The sequence below is a fragment of the Toxorhynchites rutilus genome, chromosome 3, assembly GCF_029784135.1.
Source record: "Toxorhynchites rutilus septentrionalis strain SRP chromosome 3, ASM2978413v1, whole genome shotgun sequence".
Lineage (NCBI taxonomy): Eukaryota > Metazoa > Arthropoda > Insecta > Diptera > Culicidae > Toxorhynchites > Toxorhynchites rutilus.
In genome coordinates, this window is record NC_073746.1 from 253,520,565 (window position 1) to 253,545,659 (window position 25,095).

The 25,095-nt window shown below is 37.8% G+C and overlaps 1 protein-coding gene across 5 annotated transcripts in view; it reads left to right on the forward strand.

Annotated features, from left to right (window-relative positions):
• The window catches only part of LOC129775356 (GATA-binding factor 3-like), a 44,973-nt gene extending 21,041 nt beyond the window's left edge, over positions 1-23,932 (forward strand). For all 5 annotated transcript variants that reach the window (XM_055780031.1, XM_055780028.1, XM_055780029.1 and 2 more), the window contains 5 exons: positions 14,463-15,680; positions 15,734-16,018; positions 16,091-16,328; positions 23,306-23,564; positions 23,640-23,932. In XM_055780031.1, coding sequence (XP_055636006.1) covers positions 14,463-15,680; positions 15,734-16,018; positions 16,091-16,328; positions 23,306-23,564; positions 23,640-23,730 — 2,091 coding nt within the window. In that variant the 3' untranslated portion in view covers positions 23,731-23,932. The remainder of the gene's footprint in view (positions 1-14,462; positions 15,681-15,733; positions 16,019-16,090; positions 16,329-23,305; positions 23,565-23,639) is intronic.
• The last annotated feature ends 1,163 nt before the right edge of the window (positions 23,933-25,095 follow it).

Consider the following 25,095-nt stretch of genomic DNA (forward strand, 5'->3'; position numbering starts at 1 on the left):
GCCGGTGAGAGATGTTAGGTTAGACTTTGATTACATGTCCCATAAATATGTATTCCTTAAAGCTATCGATCTTCGTATGTGATTGTCCCTATATCCTTATACCTTCCTTTGCGGGTAATTCGTCCCCTTGTTAGAAAAAGTAGAATAAGTTGAAACGTAAATACACTATAGATATACGAATAGATTTAAGAATTGAGTGTTCATCAACATTGTTACAATTTCCTTATATCCCATCCTTCTACTATCAATATGTCACCCTTCTAAACTCGAGTACATCGCGAGTAATCGGTTTTCCACCTTACTGACCATAGATGTAAGAAAATTGTTTATATATATAGTTTTATATTAAGACACATTTAAGACTTCGGCTCCTTTAAACTTAAGTAACTGAGCCTGTAAAAATAAAATAATTAATAAAAAAAATGTTTAATTTGTAACATTTGTGTGTATAAATTATCGCGATTTACATGCTCTGCTAACATTTTTCTATTCAGAAACATGTCAAGAACATGTCAAAAGCGAGAATTTACACTCAAAAATGTAAGGAGTGAAACATTATTTATTTCAGGGGTCTCCAAAATGCCCTATATTTCAGAAATTATAAAAAAATTGTCATGTTTGGCTGGAATGTTTTTAGTTGAAATATGTGTAATATTTTTATGGGACCCCTCTCCATTCCAGAGGAGGGAGGGCTGTCATACCATTATAGAAACATTTCTCATACCCAAAAACCCTCACATCCCAAATTGTGCTTGATTACCTATCGAGTAATGCAGAAATTTGTGTGTTTCAATTGTATGGCAGCCCCCCCCCCCCCCTTAGAGAGAGGGGGAGAGAGTCTAACTACCATAGAAACATTTATTGCACCTTAAAATCTCAATATGTCTAATTTGGTTCTATTTGCTTGAATAATTCTCGAGTAATGCAGAAATTTGTATTTCGTTTGTATGGAAGCAACCACTTAGAGAGGGGGGGTGGAGTGTCTAACCACCATAGAAACATTCATGGCGCCCTAGAACCTCAATATGTCTAATTTGATTTCATTTGCTTGAATAATTCTCGAGTAATGCAGAAATTTGTGTTTCATTTGTATGGCAGCCCCTCTTTAGGGAGGGGGGAGAGGTCCCAAGCTATCACGAAAACCTTCCCTGGGCCCAAAAACCCCTACATACCAATTTTCATGTTGATCGGTTCAGTAGTTTCCGAGTCCATAAGAATCAGACAGACAGACAGACAGACAGAAATCGATTTTTATATATATATATATATAGATAGAAAGCTGATGTCTTCGACGAAAGTTCATCTTTTAAAGAGATCTAAAACTTTATCAAATATACTATATTGCTGTCTTGACTTTAAACAAAATTAGGATAAGTTGTAATTTTTTCAAAGAAAAAATGAAAAAGTTGTTGTTAGAAAAACTTTTTACCTGTAAAAGTGTCCATCTTCCGGTGTATGGACGACTTGTTGGAAATTGTAGGAGCTATTCATGCAATTTTTTTGAGAATTTTCAAAAAATACATTTTTGAGAAAAATGAGTTCTAATTTTTAAAATAATTTTATTCAGCGAAATTTTTTTTTCAAAAAAATTTTGGTATGTTTTTATGAAAATTTAAACAATTTTCTATGTTTCATTCTCTAACCCGAATTTTTTAGGTATTATAGTTTTTGAGATATATTTTTTTGTAAAAAACAAAAAAAAATTTTTTTGGCCATTTTTTAAAAGTAGTCTAATTCTTTTTCGTATATTTCAAGTATGCAAATTTGCTTAAAAGACCCATGCGCTTACACCCACAACGTTTTCGCTGCTATCTGGGATGATGCTGCCAACGGCCAGTCGAGTTGGCATGAAATTCATCATATGGTATATTTTCGCGAGAATCAACATTTTGAAGGAAGTCCTTTTTCGAAAATTCGAAGGTCGATTTTTTCCGATTCATTCATTAGCACTCTAATGTGCATAATATGTAACAAAGCAAAAATTTAGAATTGATATTTTCTCTAATTCTCGCAGCAGGAATTGTCTTTCCATTGGCAATCCGTTTTCCTTAGCCCATGTTAAAACTTTTTCGATTCCACATAAGGCTGTTTGATTTGAAACCCAATTTTCGGGCTCTTCATCTTCATCAACCTGATGTAGTTCCAAAACTGATGAAGCATTCGCACTCTCGGCAGTCGAAAGCGAATTTTCATCATCGTAAAATATCTGTTCGGATACAAACCAATATTGCAAAACAATATATGCCAAAAGTGAGGGGAGCGCGAAAGCGCTCTTCTTGCGACAATCGTATCCTGAAATCAAATTAATTTCGCGAAAAAGTACCATTTTGGGTAATGAGACACCGTTGAATGGCCATCAAAGCTTAAGTGTTCGGAATTCGAGATAAAACGGCATGGCTATGATCTCCCTGGATGTCATCCATCTTGAATGGAAAACACATGAATCATTCTTAGCGTCGAAGTTTCATCTATACCATCCAGGAAATGGCACCGAAATAGATAAAGCCTCGAAAGTTAAATTCTGAATAGAATTTAAATAAGGAATAACTAACATATGTAGATTTGTTCAACCTCTAATAGCTACGACTGTACTGCTATCTCTCATATCGGTAACTTTATGGTGCATAATAAGCGATTAAATTATCTGATCAAATCAAGAATTTTTCAACGCCTCAGATAACCATTGATAAAGCGATTGCGAGTGGATTTCGATTGATATCGTCACAAGGATATCTTTTCCATTACTGACCTATGCTTCTAATGAACCGCGCTGACAGATGCACTACTGCTTAGAGAAATAATCATTTGTCTGAGGGTTTTCACGTAATAATTCTTCGACACGTACCCCGGCCAGGTCAAATAGACAACATATGTTGGTGGTGTGGTGCCATACTGCTAGTGAGTAAATCTAACGCTAAAAGGGCCATCCAATTATTTCACTAATTTAGCGCGCATTCCTTTGAGCCTTTCGGTTTTTTTCGCCAGCCATGGACGATAATGCCTAACTAACGTGTGCTACAGTCGGTAGGTTCTCGGGCTTTGACCATAAATGTCAGTAGCGTGCCATAAAATGCGTCTTATCTTTCATGTGCAATAAAATGAAAATAAAGGCACTGATAAACGACGGAATGCCCAGAAGTAAGAAGGACTGAGCAATAATTAAACACGCCCGCTTTTTGTTGTTGTCTTGTTTCTTTGTTGTTGTTGTTGCTTCGGACGAATTGTCGCCGAATGAAGGATTTATGAAGAACCACTAGTCAGGGGAGACACAAAAAGATAACTAGAGCTGATAGTGGAGCTTTGTTTGGAATTTTAGTCCTTCGAGGGTACAAAATTAGCAGCATTCGCGTGTGATCTTTTTTCCTCAAATGTGTTCTTCAACACAACATTCTATTAGCAGCGATTTGGATTTTAACGGATTATAGGCTTCTTCAATGTAGATTAACATGAACAAATAAAATTATTAATTGCGATTTTCTTGTTATCATTTCTTAGTCAAGCATTGTTTGTGTTTGATTAATGCTTAGCTCAAAGTGATAATAGTGTGGGATTTACCGATGATACACCAATCATGAGACCAACAATATTCCCCTGCTCCAGCAAAGTCAAATCATAAACAACACAAGCACAATTCCCCACAACAACAAAAAATGCAATTCCGGTTATTACGGTCTATAACTATGGCTTTGTACCGACGTATCTCCATAAATCACCAAAAATTAGCAAAAATCACGAAGGAAAAACAGTGAAGTTCTTTCTTATGTTGGTCTATCTTGACCGGTTCGATTGCCAGGGGGAGAACTCGTGCTGTGCGATTTCCGCATCTCTACCTCCTAGGTGGTAGGATGGATGTAATGGAGCGTTGGCATGCACTCAAGGTAAGGCAGGCAATAAAAATCTCGAGACGCAATATAGTCATAACCGAAGGCGCCGGCGCTAACTCCTGACAGCGTACGCAATAGAGTTCCAAGGAGGGACAACTATTTCTATTACTATTGCTTCCTCTTTTTTGGCTTTCATTGATCCCTTTTTTCGAAGGTACGGTTGACCTGGTATAGCGGAGTGAATAAGTGCATAATTGTGTAACATTCTGGAGGCGCCAGCGATCGGATATGCCTTTTTAGTTTGTTGACCAAGTTGTTCCTCTCTTGTTCCTTTCGTTCTAACGATGCAGCGTAAATAATTTAATTAAAACGTCAAATCCTTGAACGACGGGCTAACTTTATTTGCCAATGATATACTCGTGTCGAAATTCACCTGTTCCCGCACCAGCAGCTGCCGGCTAGAGCGATAATCTTGGTTTTCTAGCCGATAATCGATCTAATTAAAGTGGGGACGTTACGCTCGAAACCCGTGTAGAATTGGTTAGGTGACATGAGTTTCAACGTTCGGAATCCACGCAGGTCCGCTCGACCGATGACGAGGGTGGAGGAGAATAATATTCCGAAATAATAAAACACTTTTGAATTTATGACCCCTTGATAACGCTATCCCGTGTCTGAAGACGCACAGCTTTTAGTGGCGATCACGGTGATGAATGATCTGGTTTAGGAGACACTTTTTTTGGTTCTGGAATGTGGCGGACTTTACAGTTTTACTGTGGGCGGCTGTAAAGCCATCTGAACACACATTTGAGGAATAGGTAAATTAGCAAGAAATTTTCCGTTTGTATATGACGCAGGTTGATTCAGTACTTTGTGATTTTGTAATATTTTCTTGGAATTACAACCTATCGCTATCTTGAACGAGCTTGGTTGAATTTACCGACTGAAACAGTATTGAAGATCAAATAAAAGTTGCAATGCTGATTCGAGAAGCTGCTGAAACCATGAAGTCTACAAAATTTTATTCTGGATGACAGTCTCATGAAAATCTATCCAATTTAACCAATAGCAAAAAAATAGACCAACAAACATACGTATTGCTATTGGTGATTATGTTGGTAAAACTTTTTAGTTCTGTTCATACTGAGAAGAGAAGCTATGAAATGGGATGTTGATGGCAGAATAAGAGGTAATTCGTTGCGAACTTTTGGCATGGTAATTCTGATATTAACAAATCTATACGGTTTGCGAGAGATGGTCAACCAGATGGTAAATGAATCTTGATAGTCTACAGATGAAATGAGATACAGTACATGCTAACGATTTGGTACAGCTTATTCACGTCGATGACAAACGAAAATATTCAGAATTAAAAAAATAACCTGGTAACAGGAGAGTCTTGAACAACACGCGCGGCTCATGAGTATGGCGTCAATAAATTATAAAAAAGCATAAAATTCACTATCAAACTTCAGGTATTATTTTGAATTATGCCAAATAATAGCGAAGAAGTTCAAGAATTGGTGGAGTACGTAGACCCTATTAATGTTTAAAAAAAAGCTTTTTCGTGTGTACAAACTCGCCCCTCGCTTGAGTATCAGTAAGGGAACATTTTTGACGTAGAACTACGTCTTTCATTAAGAGTGTCAAATCAGAAAACAGATCACGTTTTTATGAAATAAAATTTACGTTAATAACTATTTTTGCCGCTGACATATTTTGGCGATTTACATACCAAACGAATCAGAAATTCACTAAGATTGGTTTGATATGCTATACATTACAATCCTCTGATGTGTAAATGGCTAAAATTCGTGAAAAGTATGAGCGTGTCCATTTTCCCATACATTTGTCTGCTGCTTTGTGAACTTTTCTACCCGTGCCGTCAATAACGAGGAACTTATCGACGAGCAACGAAGGGGAAATCGCAAGATATAAAGTCTCCGTGAACAAAGGTAAAGAAGAAGAACGAAGGGGAATGATTGCCTAGAGTATAAACAGTGCTGAGGCAAGCTTTCAGTATCATCCAGAGACGAATGAACTCTCAGAGTTTAACCGGCAATATTAACAGAAAGAGCTTTTGTTGAGAAGACCGCAAAACGGAGATGTTTGTATATTTAGTTGCTTCAAGCCATCGATATATGGATGTTTGTGTGTATATGTGTGTGCTTCATAACCCATACGTATAAATAGTGACTCTTCGCTACGCTAAAACAGAGATTACTGATTGTTGATTGAGATTGACAGAAAAAATTTATTTCGTTTATTTAGTCACCGAGAAAGTAAATGTCGTTCTAGAATTTTGTATGTGATTGGGTTTCGCTTGCCAGTAGCAAAACTTTCTCCACTAAGGATAACAGCTGCACTTATCTTAAGCATGAGAAAGTAATGCAACTTTTTTCGAGACCAGTAATATTAACAGAAGCGTTTCTTTTGAGAATAGCGCAAAATGATGAGAAGTGTTTATATTTCTAGTAGCTTCAAGCCACCAATGTATGGCTCTGCCTGTATGGCGAACGTTTGGTTTACGTTGTACGAACGATACCTAAACATGCGATTCCACTGAGGCAATACTAAATAAAATGTAGCATGGTATTTGATACCTGCGAGCATTGTCAAAGATAAATTGATGTAGTTATGAGATGTGGAATAATGGTGCTGATGCAACAAGTATATAATCGCTTGTAACCGAGTGTATGTCAATTGCGAAAAAGGCCACCGGAATAGCGTTCGAGGTAAATTTTCAGTACATTGACATGAAACAAATTACGACATACGATCAGCTAGTGAATTGTTCTACGAGGGCAAGAATGAATCATCAATGGGCGATGGGCGATCAAACCATTCTACTAAACAGTTATTTCTAAAATTACACAGCATAATATCCGAAGTTATAAACAAGCGACTTATATAAAATAACAGCGTAGTTCTACGTCAACAATGCGGTTGTATCTTGGACACAACCTCCTATATTTTTTATGACCCGATGCGATAAGTACAACACAAGATATGTTTAAGTGTTGCCATATATTGACAATATACGACATTTCTTTTTCCCCAACCCAATATTAATTTTTCAAAGAAAAACAAGAAAAGTCGTTCGGAAAACTTTTTTCCTGTGAAAGTGCTTCCGATGTATGGGTGACTTGTTGGAAATTGTATAGGCTATACATATCTGAATGAAAATTTCCTTTCCCATTTGAAAAAAAAATTTGGAGAAAAATTAATATTAATTTAAAAAAAAATGTTTTTCAATGAGATTTTTTAAATATTTTTTTGTATGGAAACATAAATAATTTCCTATATTTAATTGTTTGACTAAATTTTTGTAAGTCAAATAGATTATGTAAGAGAGATTTTTTTTAAATTTGAGTTTTTAACTTTTTTTCCGAAAAGTCTTGATTAAAGAATGAAATATTGGAAATTATTCAGTTTTTTTTAAATATCAAACAAAATTTTGAAAAAAAATATGTTGAAAATTTAAATTCATTTTTCTCGAAACCTGCGTTTTTAAAATTCTGGGAAAATAAATATAAATAGCACTTACAATTTCCAACATCACCCATACATGGGAAGATGGGTACCTTTATAGAGAAAAAGTTTTCCTGGAAACAACGTTTATATGTTTTCTTTGAAAAATAACTAATAATGGTCAACTCGATACATTTTTGCGGACATGTCAAACGCGAGAATTTACACATAAAAATTTTATGAGTGAAACATTATTTTTTCGTTAGGCTTCATACAGAAATGCCTTATATTCCAGAAACTATAAAAGATAGAAAGTTGACGTTTTCGACAAAAGTTCATATTTTCATAAAATCTAAAACTTTGTCGAATACACTATATCGCTATCTTGACTTCAAACAAAATTAGGAGTTGTAATTTTTTCAAAGAAAACATGAAAAAGTTGTTGTTAGAAAAACTTTTTCCCATCAAAAGTGCTTAACTCAGGATGTATGATTGACTTGTAGGAAATTGTAAGGGCTATTCATATATATTTTTTGAGAATCTAAAAAAAATACGTTCTCGAGAAAAATGAATTTAATTTTCAAAATTATTTTTTCAGATTTTTTTTTAAATTTTTGTTGGTATTTTTATGAAAATTTGATACTTGAACTAAATTTTTGTACGTATCATAGTTTTTGAGTTATAAATTTGGGTAAAAAATTAAGAAAGTAATTTTGGCCATTTCAAAAAGTAGTCTGATTCTTTTTTGAATATTTCACGTGTGCAAATTTGCCTCTACTTATGGGTCGACATCCGTATAATAAGGAATTGGTATGAGGACTCAATACACAACATTACATCGTGAGTTCACTGATTGAGCTTTGAAAAATATATAGACTGATCCCAATTTTCATAGAAAAATGTGTTTCCAGATGTAGCGTATCTATAACGGAATGGCTATGTCAACAACCCAAATTTCGGTTACTAGGGTGGAGCGAATCCACAAGTAAAATACACCCAATTCACTTTGACGTTGACGTTAACGTTTTTTACATCCATGAACCACACCGAACATTAGAAAACAAGTTAAAGAGTTATATGTATGTCAATGCCGAAGCTAACAGAAAATAATTATTTTAGTTGTTTAACCCATTAAGGACCAAGCTGTGAACAATATTTTTTGACGAAAGCCATTGGTGTAATTTTGACCGCGAAATGACGAAAAATCTAAAAATCTAACATTGCCCAAAGTCTCCATTTTTGGTGCCAGGGACTTTCTCTATTCTTCGGACATAACCGGAGACAAGTAGGACTACACCAAGGACTGTTAATTTCAATATATGTATGCCCTAATGTCGCCCGTGCTATGCTAGTGTCTGATGTCTTGACGTAGAAAACAGAGTGTCCGGCGTTGCTCCGTTCATTCCAACTACAGGTGCCTCCAAGAAGTCTGCGGAACCGAAATTTGCTGCGCATACCGGTCCGGCGAACAAATTACACGACCTACGGTAGTATATCCGGTCTGCTCAGAATGTTCAACAGAGTTGCAGAGGGCTTTGATATCAATTTATGTAGGGTAGCTATTAAACGTAACTTTAAGAGAATAATCACCAACTTAAATATCATTAGGGCATAGATTCTGCCTGTTGATTATTGTAATAAATAAATATATTGTTTTATTTTGATTTGATTGATTTATTTCAGTGATAATGTGATTTGTGCGTGGAGTACAAGTTGCAAATTTTCACCTCATAACTGGTACCAGCGGAACAAATTTTTCACCTCCAGTTTTCAACCGAAACACAGTTCTCACTGCTAGAAAACACCTCCTTCACATCTGGCTCGAAATGCGCTGCTCTTTAACTCGATTTCTTCAGCGCAAATATCGAATGGATTAACCAGGCTTATCATGATGTAATTGTAGAATATATGGGAATTCAATTTTCCGAATTTTCAGACCGATTTTTTTTCCGATTTTTCTTTCCGTGACATTGATCTGCGGGTTGAGACGAATACATCAAAATAAAGATCAAATCGGACCATATCTTCCTCGGGCATTGCGCTTACAAACACATTTGGCCTTCCATTTATATTTATATAGATACCTTCCTGTTAACGGTAGACCTACGTTAAAAATGGTCAAACGAAAAGTAAAAATTGTCGAATAGCGAAAAATTCGGCCTGTAATTGTGACAGACCTCAGCTTAGATATAAATTGCATGGTAATTATTTGTATTTTTATTGCATATTCATATGCTATTTAGATCTTTTTTCCATAAATTAAAAAAATATTGTTCTGAACATTCGGCGTTCGAAAACATCAACTTTTGCTATTTTATTTGAAGAAAAAATCGGCCGAAGCACATCGTTTGCTGGTTATGGCGTTAAATATTTCGAGAATCCTAAGCGCGAACAAATCATCCAACCCTCTGCAAAGCCAAATTGTTTCGGTCGAAAGAGGATGCTCTGTGATTTAGCGGGACCAGGTGAGTGTGGTATACCATGAGCTATTAATACCGGGTGAAACGGTGAATACAAATCGCTACCGACAACAAATGATAAGTTTAAACTTTGCACTGATGAAAAAAACCGGAATGAACTCTAAAACGCAGTAAAATGATATTGCAACATGACAACACATCGGTGCGCACCACCGAAGGCGTGAAGGACGCAATAAAACTGCCATAAAAATGAAACACAAATTTCTGCATTACTCGAGAATTAATCAAGCAAATGAAACCAAATTAGGCATATGAAGGTTTTAGGGTGCAATAAATGTTTCTATGGTGGTTAGACACTCCACCCCCTCTCTAAGGGGGGCTGCCATACAAATGAAACACAAATTTCTACATTACTCGAGAATAAATCATGCAAATGAAACGAAATTTGGCATGTGAAGGTTTTAGGGGACACGAAACGTTTTTATGGTGAATAGACCCTCCTCCCCTCTCTCTGAGGAGGGGATGGGGCTTCCATACAAATGAGGCATACATTTCTGCATAACTCAAGCACTTATCAAGCAAACGGAACCAAATTTGGCATGTGGAGGTTTTAGGGGGGAAGAAACATTTCTAAAATGGTTCGACACTCTTCCCACCTTTCTGAGGGTGGGCTGCATAGAAATGAAATATAAATTTCTATATAACTCGAGAACTACAGTCAAAGTTCTCTGTAGCGACAACCTTTATAGCGACAAATCTCTCTATAACGAAATTTCCGAAGGTCCCTTCAAAATCGCATAGAAATTATTTTCTCTATTGCGACATTTCTCTATAACGACCATTCCCTGTAACGACACATTTCCGCTCATACAAATCGTTCTCCATTGCGACAATGTTCAATGCCGCTCGATTCACAGTACTATAATTAGTTGAATTGGACATAGCATATGACTATGAACGAAACTAGTCTTTGTTATGATTTGTGAACATCAATCATCTGTTATATAATATGAATTTTCGGGTACTTTATAAAAACAGAGAAAATTAAATTGGAAACAATTTCTTAACCCGAACACATATTTAGATGCGGTTCTGCTGAAGGTACATTTTACAATTCTGTTCAAAATTCTAATGCACATAATCAGCTGTACAATTTCGTATGGCGAAAGAGCAATCCAAAAAATAATTCTCGAAAAAGACGTGATCACTCTGAAGCTCTCTGATGCACAGTGGGAGACAATCTAAACGATACAGTGTGGGTAAAAAGGAACCAATACAGATTAGCTGCAGTGGATCACGTTTTCTTGTCTGTCTTGATTGTGGCGCAAACAAAATCCATTCCGCTAAAACATTGCTAGAGAGAGGCAAAAAAGGAATGCTATCAGTTTCCCCTATCTCTGTTCAGTTGCCAGACATCTGAACTCAACACAAACTTAGCTCAGACAATCCACTATTGTTAATTGCTTGGTCAAAGCTGATTTTGTGAAATCATACAATTTTATATGCATCAACGAAAACAGCATTGATAACGACATGGGTTGTTATGTATTCCGATCAAATTTGAAATGCTCGTTGAACGAGAATAAGAACAACTTTTGATGTTTTGGTTGTAAATTGATAATATTTTCCAATATCATATAAGATATAATCGAAATTTGTATTTTCCGGACTATGTGACATTTGAAGACAATTCATGCGAAGTAGCAATTTTGTCTGACGATGACATAGGGTATGATCATGAACGTCACTCCACGATGAAAACGAAATGGAGTGCATATAACCTTGCATACAAATCATTCCATTTTCATCGTGAAGTGACGTTCGTGATCAAACTCATAAAAAACAGTGTAAGAGCAATCATCTATAGATAACAATGATGATGAAACTCAATCAGTGTTTGACGAAGTAGTTCATGATGGAACTATGAGCCAACCCTGTCAAAACCACCTATAAGGTGCTTTCAGAACTATTTATGCTGGTTTATTAACTAAAACAAATTTACCAAAGGACAGCTTTTCAAAAAATTTTGATTTAAAATGTGTTGGGGGACAAATGAGCTGAATTTTGTATTTATTGTTCAATGTTTTGATTTAAGGTTGTTATAAATCAGTTTCATTTGTTAATTATGTAATTTTATTGTTTCGTGTGAACTTGAGCGTTTCTCTCTGTATAACGACATCCGAATTCTCTATAGCGACAGTCCTTTATAGCGACAATTCTCTATAACGACGGTCCCTTGCGATGTCGCTATAGAGAGCTTTCACTGTAAACAAGTAAATGGAACCAAATTTGGCATATGGAGGTTTTAGAGAACAATAAATGTTTTTATGGTGGTTTGGCACTCCTTTCCCCTCTCTAAAGAGGGGGGACGATGCTGAACAACTCGAGAATTAATCAAACAAATGTAATCGGACTTAGCATATAGTGGTTTAATGGATCGATAAACGTTTCTATGGTAGTTCGACGTTCCTCCCCCTCTCTAAAGGGGAGCTCCCATACAAATGAAACAAACAACTTCTGCATAACTCGAGAACTAATTAAGCAAATGGAGCTAGATTTGGGATGTGACGGTTTTGGGTACGAGAAATGTTTCTATGATGGTATAACACCCCTTCCTTCTCTGAAAAGGAGAGAGGGTCTCATAAAAATAATGCACATATTTCAACCAAACATGACAATTGAAAATTTTCGGAAAACTCTGAAGGAAAATGGGAAAATTCGAAAAAATCAATTCGCATGTGTTCTACAATTACATATTGACAAGCGTTGTTAGTCCATTTGATTTTTGCGGTAACGAAATTGATATTCGTTCGAAAGTGGAAGTGGATTTTAATGTGAAAAAACGTACTCCTATATCGTCTTCTCTATCTAAATAAATAAAAATGGATCGCCGAATGTGTTGATCAGAACAAAACTCGAGAAAGGAATTGTCCGATTTAGAGCTGTCTTCATTCTATCGTATCTTCTGTATCAAACATTTATTCCATGTAACGGAGAAACATGTTATTTGCAAGTGGATGAAAAATCTTGCATGAGAATTGTGTCCGAAAATAATCTGATATTATAATGTCGAGTTTTGTTAGAAGTACTGACATTTTATAGTAAAAATAATTTTAAAGGGTAGATTAGAAGATCAATCAATGAACAGTTCTGCGTTTGGACTAATGAAAGTGCGCTTAGTAAGAAAACGTGGATGTGATAAAGGACAATAAATTTAGGGCGAGACGAAGTTTGCCGGGTCAGCTAGTAAAATAAAAAAATCATAACTCAAAAACGAAAGAGAACGCCTCTCTGATTGTTAGATATGTTGTGTGGAAAAACCCTCACTTTTCAAAACCAAACATAAAAAAATTAAAAATTACAGCGCCCTAGGTTCCGAAACCATTTAAACTATAAAAAACAAATATAACAAATAATTACGAAAACGAAATCCAATTTGTTCGCGAGTGTAACGTTTTTACAAAGAAGACTATTTGGCATTTGGCATATGTCGAATCTGAATCGGTTCAGTAGTTGAAAAGTTATGAAGTTTTGAAAAAAGTCCTTTTTGGAAAAGGGGATAATGTTAATTTTTCGGACCACGCTAAAATGGAAATGGGCATCCTAATAAAAAAAAGCGTGGATCTACTAATTTGCAGTAAGGAACGAAACTACCACTTTTCACGAAAATCTGAGAACAACTATATCGTTTTAGCATGGAATGGCTGAATTGGGCAATTCTTTGAACTAACCAATAATATTTTTTACAAGCAAATTCAAGTAGAAAATGACATGTTTTGATTTGATAGATATTGATGAATTATTTTACCCTAGGTGCTCACGATTACGATATGATATTTTTGACATGTAACGGAATGATTATTTATCATTCCTAATTGTTCAAACAACATAACTTGCACCGCGGAAATGTTCTGTTTCTCCTAGCTCATTTTGTTTCGAGAGTATTGTAGCCTATTACTTTTGAAGTTATATATAATTAGGAAGTTATGTTGTTCCATGATGTCAAGGTTTCGTTAAATTCAATTGGATATGCAGTCAAATTGGGAAATCTGACGTTTGCTAACTACTTTCACCAAACCATATTCCATGCTGAGAATATTACACCGAAGTCGTTGCCTTAATAATTTTGATTTGACGAAAGGTGCACGGTGCACTAATGAATAAAAACGCACTAATGAATTTAATGCATGTATTTATAGTGTAATTTCGAGCTGATAGAATAGAGTGAGTGAATACGTGTTAAAATTTGTTTATCACAATTACGAAAGTTATGTTACTATTCGTCTGGTTTTACCGTATTCCAAACATGACCGAATTTCCTACATGATCTTAATTTCAAACCGAAGCTTTTTTTTTTACTTTCTCTTCACCGGAAACGTCATGTTTGCGCGGAAACACAAGTGCGGATACAGCTTTGCCGACAGTGTCGCGTGTCGTTTGTTTTTTGCTTATTCACCTCCGCCGGAGTTACATTGCACGGATGAGTCACAGCTCTCAGCACTTGGCGCTATTTCGGGGGGGAATGCTTGGTGTTTAACGTCACAGTTCGAAATAACGGTCAAATTAAACCATAAATTTCATATATGCTGAACTATAACAGCAGAATTGCAGCAATCATTTGCACAGTCACTTGCGTCGTTTATTTACGAACCATCCTAGGAAACTCAGACACTATAAAGTGAATCACTAGCTGAGGGTTAGTCTTTTCACACCTATTGAAAATTGCCATCTTTTTTGTGTATTTTAGATGGAGCACAGAGACTCGAAAGAGAATATATCGAAAAACGAACCGGAATCACCTGAGAATTCAGTTCAAGTTCAGACTCCACAACAGCAGCAGGCGCCATTGCATGAGATCGAAGTTCGAGAGATTATAGTACCTGCTGAAATGACTAATGCTGATGGTCAATCCCCCTCGCTTCCAACTGCAGTTATTATCAATCAACACAAGCATCGCATGATAACAACTACGGGGGAAATTGCTGAAACTCACGACGGGCATACGGAAGCAACGGAGTATGAAACCGTGGAATATCAGCAAGCAGTAGCAGCCGCCACCGGCCACACGTTCGCATATGAGCAACCACCAACTAGTCAACATAGCAATGTAGCGTCATCATCCCCAGTTCCTCAGTTCCTGAAACGCGAGTCTGGCCTGGATAAAGATCGCATGGTAGGCATTGAAGACCATCCGCAAGTGCCAGTTCAAACGCAAACCATTCTTGTGGAGTACAAAAATGATGTCGAAGAACATATGCGCTATGGGAATCCTTCTCTTGTGCGATATGAAGAGCTGAAATACCATCCCCGATACGTTCACTATCAACAGCCCCATTCAAGCCTCTCGTTACCTCCACCACATCATCTACACCATCACTCACACCACTCGCATGTGCAGCAACATCCGTCACACGAGGTAGATTCGTCGTTGAAGTCCGAACACTTGGACCATCAGCATCAACACCAGCATCAGCACCAGCAACATCACCCTCATACTCAGGCTCAAATTCAGCAAAACCACCAAAGCATCGTTCAATCCCAGCATCAGCAGCCCCAGCAGCATACCATTCAAATCTATGAAGCGCAGGAGAGTCAGCAACCCGGGGAAGTTCAACAAACCAATGAACCTCCTGTCAGCGATGTTAAAACGCATTACACAAATTTGGAACCAGTCCACTCGTTGTCATCTGCGCAAAATTACTACATATCTCCGGAGAGCTACCAGTCTCCTGGTAACTATCCGTACATATCTGCGAAGGACACTGTGTACTACCACTCCGGTAGCCCAACTACCGTTCTTTACAAGAGCAATGATCCAACGCTAACCTCTTCCTCGATAATATCATCTAAGCAGATCCACTACAGTTCGCAGAACCTGTACGAGAGCAGCTCTACGCACAACAGCAGTTCACCGGGAGCGCAACAAATTTATCCATATTGGACGGGGAACATCGATTATAATACTGTAGGTAAATTTTGTTATATCATCTGCGGGTAGATTTAACTGTTTTCTTGTAGACCTTCAGTGGGGCTGTCGTCATGGATCAGACTCCTTCCAGTGCCGTAGAGTACACAAATAATGGGCAAGCCTGGCAGATTGGGAGCATTAGTGAGCCGTACGAGACGTCTATCTTGCCACCAGCGGAACACCGTGAGTGCGTCAACTGTGGCAGTTCCGATACTCCGCTGTGGCGAAGGGACAACGTGGGCCATACGCTGTGTAACGCTTGTGCGTTATATCACCGACAGAATCCTGGTACGAACAGACCACCGAACCGAAGCCAAAAAGCAAAGCAGGCACCAGTAAGGCTATTGTATTGTTCGCGTTGTTCGATTGTTTTCATTACAGTGTTATTACTTCCTTCCTTCAAATAGAAAACACCAATCCCTGGTAATCGAAGAACGGGGGTGATCTGTGCCAACTGCCAAACGACGACAACCACGTTGTGGCGGAGGAATAACCGGGGTGAACCGGTATGTAATGCATGTGGTCTGTATCACAAACTGCACAATGTCGATCGACCCCTCACGATGAAGAAAGATGGCATCCAGACACGGAAACGGAAACCAAAATCTAGTCAAGCGATACCTTCAATGAATGGAATCGGTGGTGGTAAGTGGTGCGATCCTTTGTCCGTGTTTGTGTAGTGTGAGGGCGCCCTTTTTGGGGTGCTCAATAATGCCTGTGGTTCTGTATGGTGCTGTGAATTTTTGAAAAATCAATAGATTACGGTAAATTACCTTGGAAATGTAAGGTGAAAGATGTCTACATCCGAAGAATCACATCTATATTATCGTCACAAGAGGAACCCTTCGCAACATATTAAGTATTCAATTTCGCTTTTGCAGTTTTCGATGTACAAAATCAATTAACATGTCACGTTTTTCTATGAAATAGTCCTAATGTTAATAACTATTTTTGCTGCGAATGGTTTTTGATGATTTGCATATCAATCAAAGATTAGTTTCGTATACGATTCCCTGATATGTAAATGGTGTTATGTGAAGAAAATCGGAAGCATTCCCATTCTTCAACATACGTGTTCTAGCTGTTCTAGCTAGCGAACAATTAGTGCAGCAATATAGTATAGTACAATTTTCATATACAAAAGCTTATCAGCCGCGCGTAAATCGATCGCTGAAAATACAATGTTGCAGAGCAGTGTTCGTTCTGAGGACACCATGGAGGGAAGAAATATTGCACCATAAGCTTCGCCTGTCTTGAAGTTATTGTTTATAAAAAAGGCAATGGATATTCCTAGAGGCGAGTAAACTGGAGAGTTTAAAGCCTCTATAATTTCTATTACATTCTATTACACAGTCTCGCTTCAGCCAGCGAGCGAGCAACCCTTCTTAATGCTGATGTCATACACAGCGACCCAAGAATAAAATTATTTTTCAGGGTCGATAGTGCGTTGTAAATAGATAATGTAGCATCTAGCAGTTGGATTTTGTTCGTGATTTCAAATTCGTGGTGGTGGTCCGATGAATTGATTAACCTCGTCGGTTTTCATACTGTCTAAAAGAGAGTGCTCGTATACTTTTGCATCACACGCAGGCATTGTTGTTGTTCTTCACGCGTTGCTGGAAGTTTTTTTTTATCTATCCCATCCCATCAAGCTTTAAGGTGAAGTTGGAAGCAAGCCTTTGTAGTAGTATAGGTAAAACCACATGTAAAAATGAGGTAATAGTGTTTGTGAGAGAAAAACAATTTGTTTCGTTTGTTTTGATCTTTGTACGTAAATAGATCAATTCACTTATCAGACTGTGTGGCGCTTCACTGACACGAGTCTTAGAAAACATTTGAAAAAAAAAAACAATTCAATACTGGAGTTGAATGTATGAACAAATGCAAATATAAATACATATATAGAAGGTGTATTTGCACATGAATAAAATTCTGAGCGTAACATGAGCAAATTTTTAAAACAAGCGAATTGGGGCTCTTTTGATATCAACAAGTTTTTCCGCACAGTAACTCGATATTGATAATTCCTCAATATTTTCCTTCGTTGATCGTATTGTTTTAACATACTCACGTTGGAAAGCCTTAACCCTTCTCTTCGTTGGCCGAGGCATTTTGATTGAATGTAATACTTTTTCGTTTACTATTTTTGAAAGCATAGGCAGCCGTGGCTGTGTTCCGAGCTCTGCAACACAATTTTCTTAACCAATGTTCATGTTACTAAAACAAACATCATAGACCCATTGAACGTTAATATAATAATTGTATTGATATCAACAAAATATTATTTTATTGATTTTCATGACATCAAACGCTATGACTACGGAATAACATTTTATTGAGTAGTTTTTATACCTGTTTCAATGATGTTGTCTGGCATCAGTGTCGAAAAAATTATGATGTTTTCACCAATACAAACAAAACCATTGCGGAAAATTGAAAAATAAAAAGTTAACTTTCAGAGCACTAGCTACGATGCAGCATGGAACCGGATACACGACCAGACAATATGCTCGATGTCGTGGTGGCCATAGCCACAATCACATTGATTGTTTGCTGCGAGCCCAATGCGATAAAGATGCGCGTTCAGGTTGTAGTGATTGGACATATGCAGAGATATCACGCGAATGAAATCACGACCTACATTCAAACCTTTGAAACATGCATTCGTCAAGACCTTAGGGATAATCGTGTTTAACCGACGACCGAACTCATCTTCACTCCACATGCGCTACCAACTTACGAGTATGTGCTGACGAGGAATGTGGAAACATTAATTATAAGCAATTTGCCTTTCAAAAAGTGTGCCTTCTGAAGCGCCCACCTTAGCTAGCGAGTCCGCTTTCTCATTCCCCGGAATTGAGCAATGAGAGGGAACCCATGCTAAGGTAATCCTGAATAATTTTTCGAACAAAACACTCAATAGCTGCCTTATTCTTGAAAGGAAATAAGATGAGCGTTTATCAACTTTCATTGAGCGGATTGACTCTATTGAGCTGAGACTGTCTGAAAAAAATAAAATAGTGGTCGATGGGCAATGTTTCAATGATCCCTATTGCGTAGTATATCGCACCCAGTTCAACGACAAGCACGGAACTTTGAGTTTGAAAGAGGCACTGGAATTTTCATTGAAGATGCCGAAGACAGTGGACCGTTTATGTATGAACCGTCAGTAAAGAACATTTTATCAGATCTAACTTTCCTATATTCTGCCGAAAATGTAGGCGGAATAAAATCGAAGCGTAGATGATCTGGGATTCCATGGATTTTTTGTCGCATGGACAAATCACAAATGACAGAGGAATTACAAAAGTATGGGAAGCAAACTTGGTTGGATATGCCCGGTGAAGGGTGCACTTCATGGGTAAGGTACTCATGGTATAACGACATAAAACTTGACTGAGGAGTCAGTTGGAGTGGATTTTCGATGTTATCAATCACCAATGGATTCATGATCTTGCAACGGATGAGGAATCTGTAGGATAATTCTGTGAACCGAAGAGTAAGCGGGGATACTCCTGCCAAGACTTCGAGATTCATCGTATGTCTCGAATGCAAACACCCCATGGCTATACGCAAGCAACGATATTGTATCCTCTCCAGCTTGAGAATATGAATCCTGGCAGCTGATCGGAAGCAAAAACTGCCATATTCTAACTCTGATAATATTGTTGTTTTGTACAACTGAATGAGGTCTCCTGGATGGGCACCCCACCATGTTCCGGTTATTGTTTAGAGAAAATTGATTCTTTGCTGGCATTTCTGTTTCAAATACGTAATGTGTATTCCCCAGGTACACTTGGAATCAAAATATACATACCTGGTATTTGAGAAACATAGAGTGTTGGATCGTTTTGCCGGATAGGTGAAGCTGGAATTGGGTGGGTTCGTGCTTCCTAGAAAAAACGACCATTTCAGTTTTCTCCGTAGAGAATTCGATACCCAGCTTGAGGGCCTACGTGAACAGATTGTTCAGGGTATCTTGCAACGACTTTTGCAGAACAACCGGATTAGTATTCAGTTCCAGAAACTTGTTGAACAAGTTCAGTAAACGCTGTTTTGTCAAGTTGGGAAGATCCTTCAACAAGTTGAATTTAATCTTGTCCGAGCCCGGAGCTGAATTGTTACATGAGAGGAGGGCAATTGAGAATTCCACCATCGAAAAATTTTCATGATCGCTTTGAAGCGGAATGTCGCGTACGACGTTTTGTGCAGGAACGGAGTCGGGGCAAACCTTCCTTGTAAAGTTGAAAAAACAACGGTCAGAGTATTCCTCACTTTCGTTTGTATGGTTCTAGCCACGCATTTTCCTAGCCTTATTCCAAAGTGTGCTCATAGCGGTCTCCCTTGACAAACCATTGACGAATTTCCGCCAACATCTACGTTTTTTTGCTTTAATCAAACCATTTAGTTTGGCTTCCAGAGCTTGGTACTTTCGAAACCATTCCACTAATCCAGTTTTTTGAAAGCGGATGATTTTTCAAGGTAGACCTTTGAGCATTCCTTGTCCCACCAAAGTGATGGAGAACGACGTCGGAAAGTGGTAGCAGGAACACCTTTTTTTGAGCTTGAAGTGCGCTTTCGTGAATAAAACTCGATAGAAAGTTATACTTTTCGAGTGGCGGGAGTTCATGCATCGAAACAATTGCTTCAGATATTATTTCTGCAAATTTTCTCCAGTCAATATTTTTCGTGAGGTCTGACTCACGAGAACCTGTTTAGCAATCCGAGAAAGCAGTTCATCACAGATATGATATACTCTATTTGAACGTTGTAGGTTTACGCACACATTATGATGAAATAGACGTATTGCTGGTTAACAAAAACCGAAAATATTAATAATGGCGTAAACACACCTTACTGAAAAATCTGATCTAAATGGTTTTAATACTTTTCAATACACGATGGCCAATTTCTTGTCTAGATCAGTGCATACTGTAGGCGAAGCTATGCCCATTTCAAACTCGCTAAAATTCAAAGAGTTCTGGAATGAAAAATATAGGGATAACTGGTTTTTAGCTGTAGAAGTTCAAGGTAACACAATATTCGGAATCTACGCTGGAATATATCATTTGTCAAGTACCATATTTCGTTGCAACACAAACAGTTAGGATTTCAACAAGATACATTCATACATTGTAGAATGCTTAGAATAAAGTATATTTAACGTCAATTTTGTGCAAAAGAATTTTTTGTTTATTTATTGTGCTTAAATATGATAATTTCAGTTGTCTAGTTTCTTTGAGACAATTTCAAAATTCATATTTATTATCATTGAAAAATTCAAAACTTTTGCCTTATTTAGATGTCAATAATTGGCAACCTTGCCATTTTGAGCTGATAACTTGGAAAATTCGTGTTGGTATATTCAAGGCGCCTAGAAGTATATCTTAAGGTGGGCCATCTTGCTAAAACCACTCTTCAGCCATCTTGGAAGTCTATTGTGTTTTGTTTGTAAACAAAACACAATACGTTTGTGCCCAAGTTCGCTCGTGATCAGTCTGTCTCTTTCACGCTTCAAGAAAATAATTCCCCTTCTGCTTTCTTTCGTACTGTTTTCATATACCGCTCCTCTAACCAACTTAGTGACGAAACGGCCTCACCTTAGAATATACTTCTAGGCACCTTGGGTATACTATTTACCAAATTTTTCTGAACGGATTTCTCGATATTTTTCCATTATTCCGAAATTGCGATTGCGATTGAAGAGCTAATCGTGGTGTACCGCTTTCCTTCAGTGTAGATTCTGCGTATTTTCAACATGATTCAAGTCTGGAGAGCGAACCAGTTAAGATTTTGGTCCTTAATCCATTGCTTAGTTTCCTTGCTGGTATGAATAGTAGCATTATTTTGCTGGAACTATTATTTTTGTGACGATATCCACGCAAAAACGGTAGGAGAGAGGATTTCAGAACATGTATGTAATCCTTGAATGATGTGAAAACTATCTTGAACTTTCCAGTTGCACAGAATCCCACCCAAACCATGCATGAGCATCCACCAAAATTCCTGCTTGAAAAATACTGTTCCTCCTTCCGTTAATCACACCAGTACCCGTTGAAACCATCATTACCCATCACATTAAACTTTTTTCTCGTCACTGAAGATAACTCAGCAAAGTTAAAAGTAAAAAAATAATTGAAGAACTGTTCGTTATGGTATGTAGCAAAATGATTCCTTTTGAAAACGTTCTTTGTCATGACATACCATGTCCCACTGTTGATTCATGTGAGCTTTGGCAAAACTCAGACGTCTTTTGATTTGAGATGTTGTAAGATTGACAGCTTTAACATTTTCAGCTCTCTTTATGTAAGGACTTTTTACCAAAATTTGACGAATTGTCTCCCGTGAAACATTTAGATTCAAAGATTGCTTTATTTGCATGAGCGACTTTGAAGTATTCGAAGCTGTTCTAACTATTTCCTGATTATTTCGGTCAGGGAGCTTCGATTTACGTGGATCTCTATTCTTTTTACCGTATCCTTGAGGATTCGTCAAATAATTAAGAACTACTTGATGGGATCGCCCAAACCGACGAGCAATTTCTCTAATTCCAACATTTTCTTGGTAAAATGCATCTATTTGTCCTTTTTCTTTATCCGTGAATACTTTTCCTTTCGGCATTTTCCAGATTTATTAATCAAACCAACTAAAAACAATGCAAAACGTAACTGGTCTTATAGAAACATGACACTTGAAAAATACAAAAAACATTTGTTTACGCTCAACGCTTGCACACACACACACACACATATGATGTAGTGCAGCAATCATGCAGTGTATGATAGCCACCAATACAAGTACACTAGAATATAAATTGAAGCGTTGTTTGTTTACAATGACACAAGGTAGCAAGATCATCACATGGTCTTATAGAAGTCGGACAGAGTGTACAGTATCAACTTCTTCATAGTCAATTCAGGTTTGCAAACGTTTGGGCGGGGTGTTTTCGAAAATAGGCCTCTTTTTATCTGTTTTAACAAACACGTATTGATTTTCTGGCGATTCAAGAAAGTATACAGAGGAAATTTATTTTGGGTTCACACTTTGTAATCCAATCACGAATAAATACAGACGCGAATGATAATATCGTTGAAGCGTCTATAATCAAATACATAAATCACACATTGTACCGGTGAGAGATGTGTTGGCTCGGTTAGACCTTGATTACATGTCCCATATATATGTTTTCCTTAAAGCTATCGATCTTCGTGTGTGATTGTCCCTATGTCCTTATACCCTCCTTTCCTTCCTTTGCGGGTAATTCGTCCCCTTGCTATAAATAGTAGAATAAGTTGAAATGTAAAAACACTATAGATATACGAACAGATTTAAGAATTGAGTGTTCATCAACATTGTTACAGTTTCCTTATACCCCATCCTTCTCCTAAAAATATGTCACCCTTCTAAACTCGAGTACACCGCGAGTAATCGGTTTTCCACCTTACTAACCATAGATGTAAGAAAATTGTTTATATATATAGTTTTAAAATTATATTTAAGAATTCGGCTCCTTTAAACTTAAGTTACTGAGCCTGCAAAAATAAACGAATTAATAAAAAAAAAAATCACACATAAAAAATTTAGTCACACTGTACTAATTCCCGATTCTTTAACCTTTCCAGAAAAGCTTCTACCGTCGATGATCCCGTCCCAGATGCATCCGGGAGGCCCCGGCGTCGGACCACAAAAACTGCTGATGGCTCACAACCACATGGCGGCTGTTTCGTCACAATCGATGGACATTCATTCGGGCCATGTGATCACCTCCAGCTCGGTTGCACCGCAGGAACACAAATTTGTCGACAGTACTTCCTCGGCGAGCAGCATGTCACCCCACCTGCCGGGCGTAACTAACAACCTGCCCCGACATGTGACTGCTAAGTAAGTCAAAGGCGCGCAAAAAAGTACAGATCTGAAGATATGTAATCATGGATTAATATTGTCCATATTTTCTAGTGTTGCCGCACTTGATACAAGTCGTGCTCCGAATGGTGAAATCACGAGTGTAATCACGAGCACTGCAGTCGCCGAGCGTGCCAGCAATTAGCCTGAAATCAAATTAAGAAAGCTTTCGCAATCAGGAAGGATTTACTATCGCCAAAAATTTAGGTTTAGCTGACGATTAGAAAGTATTAGTGTTAAAATCTACCAAATAGTAATTCGAGTTGTACGTAGAGCTGGAAATGAGCTACTTCATCCTAGCGTGTTTGAGTGTGTGAGAGATTGTCTTTTACCGAGAATAAAGTATATTTATGTACCAAGATTAACTCGAAAGTGAGTAAATTTCGAAGTTCTTCCCAGATGACTCATTCATCAAGTAACTGATCCGCGGGGAGACATTATACCAATGCTCGGTTTATCGGGGGGAGACGGATGCCGCGGAAACGATGCTGGCGTTCGTTCTTGTTCTGCTTTCAATTTGTAATCTATAAGTCCATTAAAGTTATCCGTTTAATGAGCAACGTCTAAGCGTTTCGTTGATCAGGGTGGTATTCATCAGTACTGATGAATGAGATTTCCGAAATTTTTGTTTAGACTTTTTTTTTTTTAATATTCGTGATGTGCATCGTGTGTGGAAAATAAATTCAGTGTCATCAAATGTGATCCCGCAATCCATTGATTGTTGATGAATATCATCCTGAGACGATGCTCCCTTCATTGTCTGCTTAATTATTCCACAGTTAAGTTATTACATTGCTCTGTGATTCATTTTCCGTCGAAAACCGAACGGTACTGCTGGTGTGTAAGTTGGGCATCCGCCGAGGAATGTGCACTCGGGTCGGTAGCTCCTTTTGATGCTGCCTTTGGTAGTTGAAAAAGGGATTGGTAGGATGTCTAAAATAAAAACGACAGCAGAATGCGTTCGTATGGATGCGAAAAGGAGCAGGGCGCCACTTGCACATTCTAGTGTATTTCCAGCGGCCAATTCGGAAAGAACCGTGTGGGCCAGAGACACACCATTCGGGGGAAAATAAACGCGGAATTCAATCGATATTCGCTGCAGTCTTACAGATTTGCATGCTTTATTTGATTTACGTTTTATGGGAGAGAACGATCAGATAATGGCGGATATAGATGGGAATCGTTCGGCAGGGTACGGGCAGCCTGTCGCGACATGCTTTTAGGAATGAACATAGAATAGCTTTTACTCTGTCAGTCCGGAGATGAGCCCTACGGGCCAGACAAGTAATTTATATAAAATTGATGAACTTGGTGTTCCTTCATGTGTGGTGTACTGAACGTACGACGCATTCGAATAGTGAGTAAATTCAGTATTTTTGTGTGCTGTTCGTAGCTTGTGCTTCCCAATAGTGATGATAGAATTGCGATAGGTTATAGCGGCCATCTCGAAACCGGTAAATCATACACTGGCTGTCATTGGATTCTTCCTGCCTCAGGTTTGCAAATTAAG